This window comes from Thunnus albacares, chromosome 4 (genome assembly GCF_914725855.1).
Source record: "Thunnus albacares chromosome 4, fThuAlb1.1, whole genome shotgun sequence".
Classification (NCBI taxonomy): domain Eukaryota; kingdom Metazoa; phylum Chordata; class Actinopteri; order Scombriformes; family Scombridae; genus Thunnus; species Thunnus albacares.
In genome coordinates this window covers 717854-730573 of record NC_058109.1, presented here as the reverse complement: position 1 = coordinate 730573, position 12720 = coordinate 717854, and the positions used below count along the sequence as shown (strand labels likewise).

The window sequence follows — 12720 nt, the reverse complement described above, 5'->3', positions numbered from 1 at the left end:
ACTGAGGCGCCTTCAGATCGAGCTTTTTTGTTTCTGGAGGTGGTTTGATGTCCGACACAAGTTCTTTACCAAAAAAGTTTTCCTTTCTACCAGATGTTTTACTGCGAGTCTGTTTGTCTGCAGCTGTATTATATGTTTGTTTCTATTGTGTGCAGAGTCAGCAAGCACCTTTTTATCACTATTGTTCACTAACATTAACACCATTGTTTGGGTGTTAAATCTTTACCTTCAGTTATTACATGAAATAGATAGTCCTGCTGTGATAATGTGTGTTTTCTGATTTGTTTGGCAGATCATCAGTTTAATGACTGACAGCGTGAACAGGTGAGCATCGTACGTGTTCAAAGCAGAGAGTGAAGCTCTGTCAAGTTGTTTTTGTTTTGTTTTTTAATGTTTTTGTTTACTTATTTATTCCTCCTCTTGTGCAGCTCCTACCTGCTCCTCTGACTGTAGGTGTGCTGGCTCCCTGCTCGCTGTCCAGATGGCCTATTGAGGCCGCAGCATAATGAGCTGCAGGATCAGTGGCGGCAGGCTGGAGTGTGGGAACGAGGAGCCGCTCAGAGCTCCCACACATTCCTCACACACACACACACACACGTGCTGCTTGGCGTGTGCACGTGGGAGGTGTGTGCACGTGGGAGTGCTGCTGCCTGTGTGTGGCGGTGAGGCCTCTCTGAAGCTTTTCACTCAGTGCTGGAATGTGTTTATGGGCCAAATGATGTGTTTTCATCTGCATATTGTGTCATGACTCACTTCTAAGAAATGCATCCTGAAGAAAAGGCCGCTCACTTTTCCCTCCAACTGCCCCCGACACCATCTGCCCCTCTATGCACACGCATCCATGCTGATTAACTCACATTCAGTACATTCAGATTGCTCCCTGATTTCCTCCTTCTCTCAGGGCAACCATCTCAGATTCTTCTTCTCTGCTGTTAGAAAGTAATATATATTTAACTTTTATAACTTTAAATTTATTTGTACTGATGGTACAAATGGTATTTTGGGAAGATGTTTCAATTACATGTAAAAGTCCTGCATGAAAAATCATACTTTTGCTGATAATACTTGTGTATTTCTACTTGAAATACACAAGTATTATCAGCAAAATATACTAAAGTACAGTATTGTCTCAGCTGACCTTCCATAACTGTACTAAAGTACAACTACGTAGTAAATAATAATATATCAAAACTGACATTTACTGCTGATACTTTAACATAAAGCTGATAATACTTGTGTACTTTTATTTTAAATGCAGAACTTTTACTTGTAATAGTATTCTTCCATCGTTTCAGGTACTTGTACTTCAGTAAAGTATCTGAGTACTTCTTCCTCCACTGTCTCCTCATATATTCCTCTTAAGGAGGAAATCAGATTATTTGTTATACAATCAGCATTTAAACTGAAAAAACGGAGCCACAACGTTTCCTCCACAGTGTATAAAGTTATATTTTAATATTTTATATATTCATATATTTTACACTTTGATTTAAGTAATTAATTTGTATTAATATCTGCGTGCAGTAGTTTACTACATCATCTGTTTACATGTTAAATATAGATCTGGAGGAGGATGAGGAGGAGGAGGAGGAAGAGGAGGTGTAGTGAGCAGTAGGTGAGCAGTGTGTGATGTGATGAAGGCGGGAACTGAGCGTCCACACGCGTCCCTCGACTCTCCGGAGCCTCTGATGTGATCCTGCAGGCTGACAGGCTCTGTGAGGGAGGGGGGAGGGGGGGGTGGAGGGGGGGTGGGGGGGGGGTACGGGTGGGGGGGGGGGGGCGTCTATTGATCCCAGCCTCCGTTCCCACACTCTCTTTCCCATTTATTACACATCCTCCTGAAGGGGTGAGTGACGGGGGGGGGGGGTGACACAATAGAAGTGTGCCTTCCCAGAGGACTCTGGGTAATTGTGTTTAATTGACAGATTCTTCTGGAATGTGTTTTCCCTCCAAATCTCTGCTTCGCCTTTTCTGTGACTCCGTCAGTTAACATGGAGATTATTTAGGATATAAACAGTTTGTATCGTGTGTGTTGATGTTTAGATTTGACTGACTGATAGAAATAAAGATTTATGCATCAAAACATTATTTTCTGTGCTGGAAGAAGTATTCGGATCATTAGTACCACAGCAGTAACACATTATGAAAACGACTCCATTACAAGTATAAATCCTGCTTTTTATATTTTACTACAGAAGTTTTATCAGCAGAATGTAATTAAAACATCAAAAGTAAAAATACAAATGCAGAAGAAAACTGATTCATGAGTTTTGCTGTTTGTAGCTGGTCGAGTTAATTTTAACAACTTCACATCCTTTGATTTATAAAAATGATTCATATTTTATAAATTTCTTGTATTTTTATGTGTAATTAGTGACTCTGGCTGTGATGAATGTAATGGAGTAAATGTATAAAGTAGTGTCACATGGAAATACTCGAGTAAAGTACAAATACCTCAAAGTAGTATTTACTGAACTTTACTTTCATTAAACAGCTGATGCAACCAAATGTTTGGATAAATTATCACTGAAAACTATCTTAACCTGTTCTATCAAAACACAGAGAACATGATACTTTGTAATTCCACATGTTGATAAAATAAGTGCAGCAAACACAGCGACTGTCTCTTCTTCTTCTCATCACACCTTCACTTGCAGATGTTAGACGTGTGAGTTTGATTTGATCTTATTTCGTCATGTGAGCTTTGGTTCCTCTGACAGCAGCAGCATCAGTGTGAGCAGTCAGCATGTGTCTTCTCTCCTCATCAAACACTTTGAACGGTTGTAAATAAAAGCAGAGAGCTTTTCCTTCTTCCCTCAGCAGTCAGCTGTTGGATGCTTCATGTGTACAGAGCTTGCAGAGTGACAGTGTGTGAGTGCTGTGAATGCAGCATGTGTCTTATCTTTATGTCTTTAGTGGCCCTAATCAGGCCCGCTGCCCCCCCCCCCCCCCCACCCCCCCACTGCACATGTGCAGCAGCCTGATCAGACAGACAGCAGGAAGGTTCCCAGGTAATAAAAGTGTAACGACCTGCTTGTGTCGGGTCTGTACCTTCAGATATCTGCAGCGGCGTTCCCTCCGCTGAGGCCGTGAGGCCAGTTAACCATGAGATAATTGATGCTTCTCTCCTATTGTTGTGTGGGCCTCGCCCACTGGCCTCAGAGTGTGGGAAAGCTAATCCTGCCTGGGACTCATGGCTTTGTAATGCTAATGTGGGCCTATAAATAGAGGAGAGGGCTCCTCAGTCAGATCACAGCTCACTGTGCTCTCCCAGAGAAGCTCTGCACTCCACCAGAATGGCTCCAACCAACAGCAGAGACTCTCCCGTCTCACTGCTCTCTACCAAAGACAGACACAAAGTAAGTGCTGCTTTACATCCGCTCACATCGCTGCATCCCTGCGCTGCTTCTCTACCTGCTCACTTTACTCACCGCTCTCCTCTTTGCTTCCACAGTTGAGGAAACCAGTTGTGGAGAAGATGCGCAGAGATCGCATCAACAGCTGCATCGAGCAGCTCAAGGTCCTGCTGGAGAAGGAGTTCCACAAGCAGGATCCCAACGCCAAGCTGGAGAAGGCCGACGTGCTGGAGATGACGGTGGTGTTCCTGAAGCAGCAGCTGCGGCCTCCGAGCCCGGCCAATCAGACGGCTCACAGCGAGGGCTACTCCCAGTGCTGGAAGGAGACGCTGCACTTCCTGTCCGCCAACTCCCTGAAGGCGGCGACGCTCCCGCACCTCCAGCAGCTCCACGCCGCCCGCAGAGCCGGCCAGGACGCCGGCCAGGACGCCGGCCCCGCGCCGGCCCCCTCCTCCCACAGCCACGTCCAGGGGCCGCTGAAGCAGCTTCCCAGCCCGGCCAGAGCCGTGTGGAGGCCGTGGTAGAAGCTCTACTCGCTCTCTCACCTGATGGATGTTCACCATCATCACTGCTGTAGGAGACGGACTCCACATGTTTTACTGATGGGATTTTTTCATACTCTCTGAAAATGACTTTTAGTTTTCTTCATATTGAAGATGCTGAGTTTGTGTTGATGCACAGTTTTACTTGTTGAATCCTCGAGTTTCCAGCCAGGATTCTTTGTAGAGACGATGTCTTCGTGCAGACGGTTGCTGAGCCGACTGACACTTTGTCTTGAAGCTCAGAATCATTCTGTCAGTCTGATGAAATGATGTTTTAATTGATGCCTTTTGTGAAGGTTCTGTCGGCAGCACGGTGCTGTGAAATGATTGTTTGACACTGTGTGTTTGCTCAGATTGCTTGTTAAAGTGATTGAATGTGAGAACAAAGACACTTTTCCTGTGGAAACATTTAAAGCCTTTAAAAATGAGTCATTGTAGTCTCAGAGGAGAAATCTCTAAATAAACTTGTTTTTGCAAATGATTTGATTCTTTTCTCTTTTCTTGTTGTGATTATTGATGTGAAGGATCAGTTGTGACCTGTGAACAACGATCATTATTATCTCCATAACAGATCAGTGTGATAAGAGAGATATTGATCAGGCTTTGCTCTCATGAATCAATGATCGGAGGTGTTTGGTGTTGCTGCAGAGTCAAACCTCGAGGGTTTAGAGCTTTTCCTTCTTTCCCACAACCCTCAAGCTTCAGCAAAATGCAAAAAGTTGAATTAGATTTGATTCTTATGTGACATTTAATCAATACTGTTATTGTTTTTCTTGCTCCTGCAGCTGTTACAGGATGTCAGTGTCACAGTTAACAGTAGTGGAAAGTACATTTACTCAAGTACTGCACTTACTGTAATTACTAATTAAAGGTACATGCAGACATACTTTTATTACATTTTGGTGGCAAATATTGAACCTTTTAACTCCACTACGTTTGTGTTACAGCTTTAGATATTTTGCAGATTAAAATGGTTCGTCTTCAGACTGAAGTCTTATAAACACTCATCTGTTCCATTAACAGTTTAAACAGCAGCAGTTAAACATGTTGGTCGAGCACAGAGCACTTTATAGTACCTGAAATATTATTTTACTATTTTTTTATTGGTTTATTGTATGCATGTATGTGTTTTTTTTAATGTATGTTAATGTATGAATGATACAGTAAAGATGCTGCTCAGTTTGTCTGGACTGTGTGTGACTGAGCACAAGAAAACAATGAAGTATTTTTTATCTCATTTGATCAATTTTAAAGATTAAACTGTAAAATATGTCGTAGTTGAAATGAAACTCCACCTCCACCAGCTGCAACGCTAAAATACTGCAAACACATTAATGATCACTAAGGATCAATAACATCAATAATAATAATAATAATACAATCTACCGAAAACTAATATATTGATTAATTGTTTGGTTTTAAGAGAAAACAGTGAAAAATGTCTATAACAAAATCCTGAAGCAAAAAGTATCGTCCAGTAAACATCTGAACAGAAGCTCCGCTGTATGTAGTAAAGTATATCTCTATCATTCATGTGTGTGTGTGTGTGTGTGTGTTTACGGAGAGTGCACTCACCTGGGAGACCACACCTGCCCTGCAGCCTGACTTACACCTGCTTGCATCAGACGCGGTGCAGAGAGTTCCCACGCTTCCACACAGGTCTGGTTACCAGAACGACACCGAGACGTTCAGCCGCTACGTCTCACATATAAACTCTACTTACTGCAGCTAACCTGTTGTTACCTGATATATCACAAATTCACCAATTAATCAATTCAAGTTTGATCAGACAGAGCTGTGTATGCTGTATGTTCCTCTCTCCTTCTTTACCTTCCTCTTCTAAAGAAGAAGGCGGGAAATTCTGACAGAAGAATAAACTCTGGATTTATGGAATACTTCTCAAATATGAAATGGGATCAAAGACGTTTTTCTATTAATTCAGAATTACTACAACATTGTATAATCAAAGTCAGTACTGTGAAATTGTCATTATTTATTTATTTATTATTTTAATTTATTGTATAATTTACTGTATGAAGTATCACCGGGTGACACACCCACACACATTATTTATGTACATCATTAAAAAAATGTATTGTCATCATTACATGGGCTGTACAACATAAGTAAAATGTATAAAATGCCATGATGACAATAAAATAAAGTATAAAAAAGAACTACAAAAAAAAAACAGAGCTGTGTAAAAGAAAACCTAGGGGTCGGGCCCCTCCAAAGGGTCAGCAGATAAATCTGAGGGGTGGTGAGATGATTAATGGGGAGGAAAGAAGAAAAAACAAAGTTCTGATACACAAATCTGTTTTCAGTTTCTGGACTTTTTCTCTAATCTTTGATTTTTGCTGAAATATTGGATCATTTGGAAATACTCGAGTAAAGTTCCTCAAAGCTGAACTTGAGTAAATGTACTTCGTTACTTTCCAGCAGTGACGTCGCTGGTTTGGAGCAGCTCTGTGTCTGATCTATTTAAGCCTGACAAACATCACACACATACAAAGGCTGGCCAACTTTCCCTCCAGATCTGGAGGCAGATTTGTGAGAGCAGAGGAGGGGGGGGGGGGCGGGGGTCAGGGTCAGGGGGGGGGTTCTCACCATCATGGCGGGGGGATAATTTAACACGGCACACTTCCTTTGTCTGGGGGATGAAGGGGGGAGAGAGGCTGAGGAGTGTGGGAAAGCAGCGCAGAGGCAGACTCCACACAGGGACGCCCTGCAGCCCTGCAGCCGCCCTGCTCACCAGCTGTTTGATGAAACCAGAGCTGACAGAGCTCACGACTCAACGGCAGCCTGAGGCTTAATACAGAGCTCACGCACACACACACACACACACACTAAACATATTAAACACACTAAGAACAATAAACAAACACACACAGGAGCCTCCTGCACGCGTGACAGCATGCAATCCGATTTACAGAGCCGAGGAAGCTGATTGATCTACATATCTGAATACATGTTGATGCTTTACATGCATCACTGCTCTGTGTGTTTACATCTGTGTCAACATGGAAAATAGGACAGGACAGGACAGGACAGGACAGCACAGGACAGGACAGGACAGCACAGGACAGGACGGGACAGGACAGCACAGGACAGGACAGGACAGGACAGGACAGGACAGGACAGGACAGCACAGGACAGCACAGGACAGGACAGGACAGGACGGGACAGGACAGCACAGGACAGGACAGGACAGGACAGGACAGGACGGGACAGGACAGCACAGGACAGGACAGGACAGGACAGGACAGGACAGCACAGGACAGCACAGGACAGCACAGGACAGGACAGGACAGGACAGGACAGGACAGCACAGGACAGGACAGGACAGGACAGGACAGGACAGCACAGGACAGCACAGGACAGCACAGGACAGCACAGGACGGGACAGGACGGGACAGGACGGGACAGGACGGCACAGGACAGCACAGGACAGCACAGCACAGGACAGGACAGGACAGCACAGGACAGGACAGGACGGGACAGCACAGCACAGGACAGGACAGGACAGCACAGGACAGGACAGGACGGGACAGGACAGGACAGAACAGGACAGGACAGGACAGGATGGCACAGGACAGGACAGCACAGGACAGGACAGGATGGCACAGGACAGCACAGGACAGCACAGGACAGGACAGCACAGGACAGGACAGGACAGGACAGGACAGGACAGGACAGCACAGGACAGCACAGCACAGGACAGCACAGGAAAGGACAGGACAGGACAGGATAGGACAGGACAGCACAGGACAGCACAGGACAGCACAGCACAGGACAGGACAGGACAGGACAGGACAGGACAGGACAGGACGGCACAGGACAGGACAGGACAGGACAGGACAGGACGGCACAGGACAGGACAGGACAGGACAGGAGAGCTCATAATTTTTAACTTTCTTCAACCCTCTTTAATCTCTGTCCCCTGATTGACGGACCTCCCCCCGTTTCTTTCTTTCTTTTTTAAATTAATTTCTTTTTTATTCACTTTATTATCTTTTCTTTGTCTCCTTTCTCTTTCCTGTATAACTATGTGGATTTTTATAAATTAAAATTACTTCATCAAACAAATGAATCACGCATCAAAGAATGAATAAATTGTTAATTATTACTAACTACCTTTACCTGTTAATAACATCCAAGACATCATAAATTACACTCGATAGATTCTTCCCTCCATGATGTCGATGTTCTGGACTGTTCTCATGGGTTTTGAGGATTGTTTGAGTGTTTGAGATGTGCAGTACGTTGTTTATATTATTATTGTTTTATGCTTTAACTGCGATCCTCATTGTTAAACTGACTCTGTCTTTTCTTCTCATGTGCAATATTACTCAATGAAAATATCAAACAAAAGCAAAAAGTAGAATTCATGGCGGAGCTGTTGTGTTGGGTGACATTAGATTGATGAGGAAATGTCCTTTAACTCCCACATAAAACACATTTCAAAGAGATGCAGAAAAACTAGTCCACACATTTGTTACTTCTAGGCTGGATTATTGCAGTTCCTTATTATCAGGCTGCTCTAACGAGTCTCTAAAGACTCTCCAGCTGGTCCAGAATGCAGCTGCACGTGTTCTGACTAAAACTAGAAGAAGAGATCACATTTCTCCCATTTCAGCTTCGCTGCATTGACTTCCTGTAAAATCTAAACTAGAATCTAAAATCCTTCACTTCACCTACCTTTCTCCTGCTGAACACACGCCTGTTATTCTTATTATTAGTCATTATTATCGTTGTTGTTATTATTGTTATTGTGCTTCTCTGTGTCTCCTTGTTTCTCTCTCAACCCAGCCGGTGGAGGCAGACGGCGCCACCTAGAGTCCGGTTCTGTTAAAGGGGAGTTTTTCCTGCTGCTGATGGAGGAACGTTGGGTCTCTGTAGATTAAAGAGTTCGGTCAAGATGCTTTATGTGGAAACAGACATGAGATAACTTCTGTTGGGATTTGACGCCATATAAATAAAACTGAATTGACGTCCTAATAAAGTGCTCACTGACTGTACATATATTTATATATATTTGATCAGTTTGTTGAGATCTGATTTATTTTTCTGTTGATCAGAAGAGTAAAAACATGCAGGTGCAGAATATTTGTATAAATAATAATAATAAATACCACAGTGAGTTTAATGAGTACTTTTACTTTTGATGCTTAATGTTAACTAATAATTTTATATGTTTACTTAAGTGATGTTTTAAATGCAGGATTTTTACTTGTAGAGGAATATTTAATACTCTGGTATTTCTACTTTTACTTTATTAAAGATGTTCTTCCACCTCTGAAATGTGGCATCAGTATAAAGTACATTACAGGACACAAGTATTAATACAAATGAATAAAACATTAAAATACTATATTTAATACAAAAAATTGTGGTTCCGTTTTTTTTTAGTTTAAGTACAAATATTCTGACGTGCTTCTGAAGTGAAACATGTGATGAAACTGTGATGGAAGAAGAACATCCTGCATTAAGTATCATCAGCTTCATGTAGTTACAGTATTGTGTAGATAAGCAGCGTTTTATTATATTTTACTGTTGGATAAACGTAGTACAGTAGAAATATAACGCAGCTAAAAATGTACAAGAACCTCAAAGTTGTAGCGAAGTGCAGAACTTTCCACCTCGACTGACTTCATTCTGTATCTGAAAGGTTTGTTATAAATAAAGTTTATACTAATTATTATTTTAAATCACACATTAAACTCAGTCCAGGTGTTTATGCATGACGTCTGTTTACAGTTCATACACCTACCAGCTCGAATATAACAGTCACATGTTTATGTTAAATTATCTTCAGCTTTAATGTCCTCGTTTAAAACTGGTTCTGATTTATGGAAGAGATGGAGGCCAAATATTTAACTACAATATATTATATTATGTAGATCTACTGTAAATGTATTCAACAATGAGCATAAATCCAGAAAATACATATTTTAAACCAACTGTGATCCATTATATCCAACTTTGTTGTGATTTACATAAGAAAACTGTACAAAAACAATAAAAATATGAATATAACATACAGTACACACATGTACATGTATGCATACTTAAAGATGTGCTCATGTGGATATAAATATATATGAAACACAATTATTTTCTCTCATTAAATCCGATTTTATTGAGCCTGTGACTCTAATAAAGTGTAACATGATGTATAAGTTATGTAGATATGATGTAACATCTGGAATCAAAATGAAAATAACTCAACAGCTTAAAGATATAAAGTGAATTTATTCAAATATCAGAAGGCACATGTTGTTTGGGCTCAACAGCACATAAACATAATAAAGTTTTCCTTTACAAAAGGTCACAATAAAGTCACTTCACAGGGAAGATTAAACATCTGGGAGACATCATGTATCACATGAGTTCAGTATGAGAGTTAAACTCCACAGGAGTCAAACAGCAGCTGCACAGCAACACGGCTTTAAATGATGCTTCTTGTCCAACATGAAGGAAAACGTTCATCATATTATTGAATGCAGAAGTTTCTCCTACAGCAGTGATGATGGTGAACATCCATCAGGTGAGAGAGCGAGTAGAGCTTCTACCACGGCCTCCACACGGCTCTGGCCGGGCTGGGAAGCTGCTTCAGCGGCCCCTGGACGTGGCTGTGGGAGGAGGGGGCCGGCGCGGGGCCGGCGTCCTGGCCGGCGTCCTGGCCGGCTCTGCGGGCGGCGTGGAGCTGCTGGAGGTGCGGGAGCGTCGCCGCCTTCAGGGAGTTGGCGGACAGGAAGTGCAGCGTCTCCTTCCAGCACTGGGAGTAGCCCTCGCTGTGAGCCGTCTGATTGGCCGGGCTCGGAGGCCGCAGCTGCTGCTTCAGGAACACCACCGTCATCTCCAGCACGTCGGCCTTCTCCAGCTTGGCGTTGGGATCCTGCTTGTGGAACTCCTTCTCCAGCAGGACCTTGAGCTGCTCGATGCAGCTGTTGATGCGATCTCTGCGCATCTTCTCCACAACTGGTTTCCTCAACTGTGGAAGCAAAGAGGAGAGCGGTGAGTAAAGTGAGCAGGTAGAGAAGCAGCGCAGGGATGCAGTGATGTGAGTGGATGTAAAGCAGCACTTACTTTGTGTCTGTCTTTGGTAGAGAGCAGTGAGACGGGAGAGTCTCTGCTGTTGGTTGGAGCCATTCTGGTGGAGTGCAGAGCTTCTCTGGGAGAGCACAGTGAGCTGTGATCTGACTGAGGAGCCCTCTCCTCTATTTATAGGCCCACATTAGCATTACAAAGCCATGAGTCCCAGGCAGGATTAGCTTTCCCACACTCTGAGGCCAGTGGGCGAGGCCCACACAACAATAGGAGAGAAGCATCAATTATCTCATGGTTAACTGGCCTCACGGCCTCAGCGGAGGGAACGCCGCTGCAGATATCTGAAGGTACAGACCCGACACAAGCAGGTCGTTACACTTTTATTACCTGGGAACCTTCCTGCTGTCTGTCTGATCAGGCTGCTGCACATGTGCAATGGGGGGGGGGGGGGGGGGGGGGCAGCGGGCCTGATTAGGGCCACTAAAGACATAAAGATAAGACACATGCTGCATTCACAGCACTCACACACTGTCACTCTGCAAGCTCTGTACACATGAAGCATCCAACAGCTGACTGCTGAGGGAAGAAGGAAAAGCTCTCTGCTTTTATTTACAACCGTTCAAAGTGTTTGATGAGGAGAGAAGACACATGCTGACTGCTCACACTGATGCTGCTGCTGTCAGAGGAACCAAAGCTCACATGATGAAATAAGATCAAATCAAACTCACACGTCTAACAGCTGCAAGTGAAGGTGTGATGAGAAGAAGAAGAGACGGTCGCTGTGTTTGCTGCACTTATTTTATCAACATGTTCAAACTTAATGAAGTCAAACTGTGTTTGGAATAAACAGCTGTGATATAATGTGGGTTTATTTTATTGAATGTACAAGTGAAAAAACATTTTATTCAAATTCTTTATTCTGGTTTCATTTCTGAAATAAGATCAAGCAAAATATATTAAATATCTTAATAACTATGTTTAAAGTCAAAAGTAAGTTTTGTAAATATAAATATTTGTTGGAATATTGTGTTTGTGTGTTTTTATCTCACATGTTTTGATGTTTGTTGGTTAATTATTCTGTCTGTGTGTCTCAGAGGAGACGGCACACTTCCACCTCCGACCCCCGACACACACACACACACACACACACACACACGCACACACACACACACACACACACACACACACATGCACACACACACACACACACACACACACACACACATGCACACACACACACATACACACATACACACACACAAATGCACACACATGCACACACACACACACACACACACACACACACACACACACACACACACACACACACACACACACCCGTCTGTGCGCATGCTCAGTGTGTCTCCGTGTTGTGTGAAAGTGTTTCAACTCTTTTCTCACAATGATCATATTTGTATTTTTAGATTGTTTTCACATGTGTGAAAGCATAATTTCTGTGTTTTTGGGACAAATAAAGACGTTTAATTGTGTTTAAATAATAGAAAATATCTCTCAGACTGTTTAAAGCATCTTAATGATTAAATAAAGTTTAATAAATGAAGCTGAGATGATCAGACAGAAAACTAGATTTAAGCTGTATAATAAAATATTTGAAGTCTGACAGCTGTGATCATATATGATATATTATATGTGAAATATATAATATATCATATATACATACAGAGTGTAAATAAAAAGGAGAGAAGACTTTATCTGCAGCCTGTGGAGTCATTTCATTCACTTTCTAAAATAATAAACAAGTTTCTGGTGTT

At 42.6% G+C, this 12720-nt stretch overlaps 3 protein-coding genes across 3 annotated transcripts in view; 1 reads left to right on the top strand and 2 right to left on the bottom strand.

The window, feature by feature from the left end:
* The window catches only part of LOC122981346 (nuclear factor 7, ovary-like), a 504535-nt gene that overhangs the window by 268100 nt on the left and 223715 nt on the right, over nt 1–12720 (bottom strand). The window lies entirely within an intron of this gene.
* LOC122981359 (transcription factor HES-5-like) lies at nt 3247–4342 on the top strand. Its single transcript, XM_044350059.1, has 2 exons — nt 3247–3359; nt 3455–4342. The coding sequence occupies exons 1-2, from the start codon at nt 3297–3299 to the stop codon at nt 3878–3880; spliced, it is 489 nt and encodes a 162-aa protein (XP_044205994.1). The 5' UTR covers nt 3247–3296; the 3' UTR covers nt 3881–4342.
* Nucleotides 10175–11100, bottom strand: her15.1 (hairy and enhancer of split-related 15, tandem duplicate 1). Its single transcript, XM_044350058.1, has 2 exons — nt 10988–11100; nt 10175–10892 (listed from the first exon to the last, which is right to left on the bottom strand). The coding sequence occupies exons 1-2, from the start codon at nt 11048–11050 to the stop codon at nt 10467–10469; spliced, it is 489 nt and encodes a 162-aa protein (XP_044205993.1). The 5' UTR covers nt 11051–11100; the 3' UTR covers nt 10175–10466.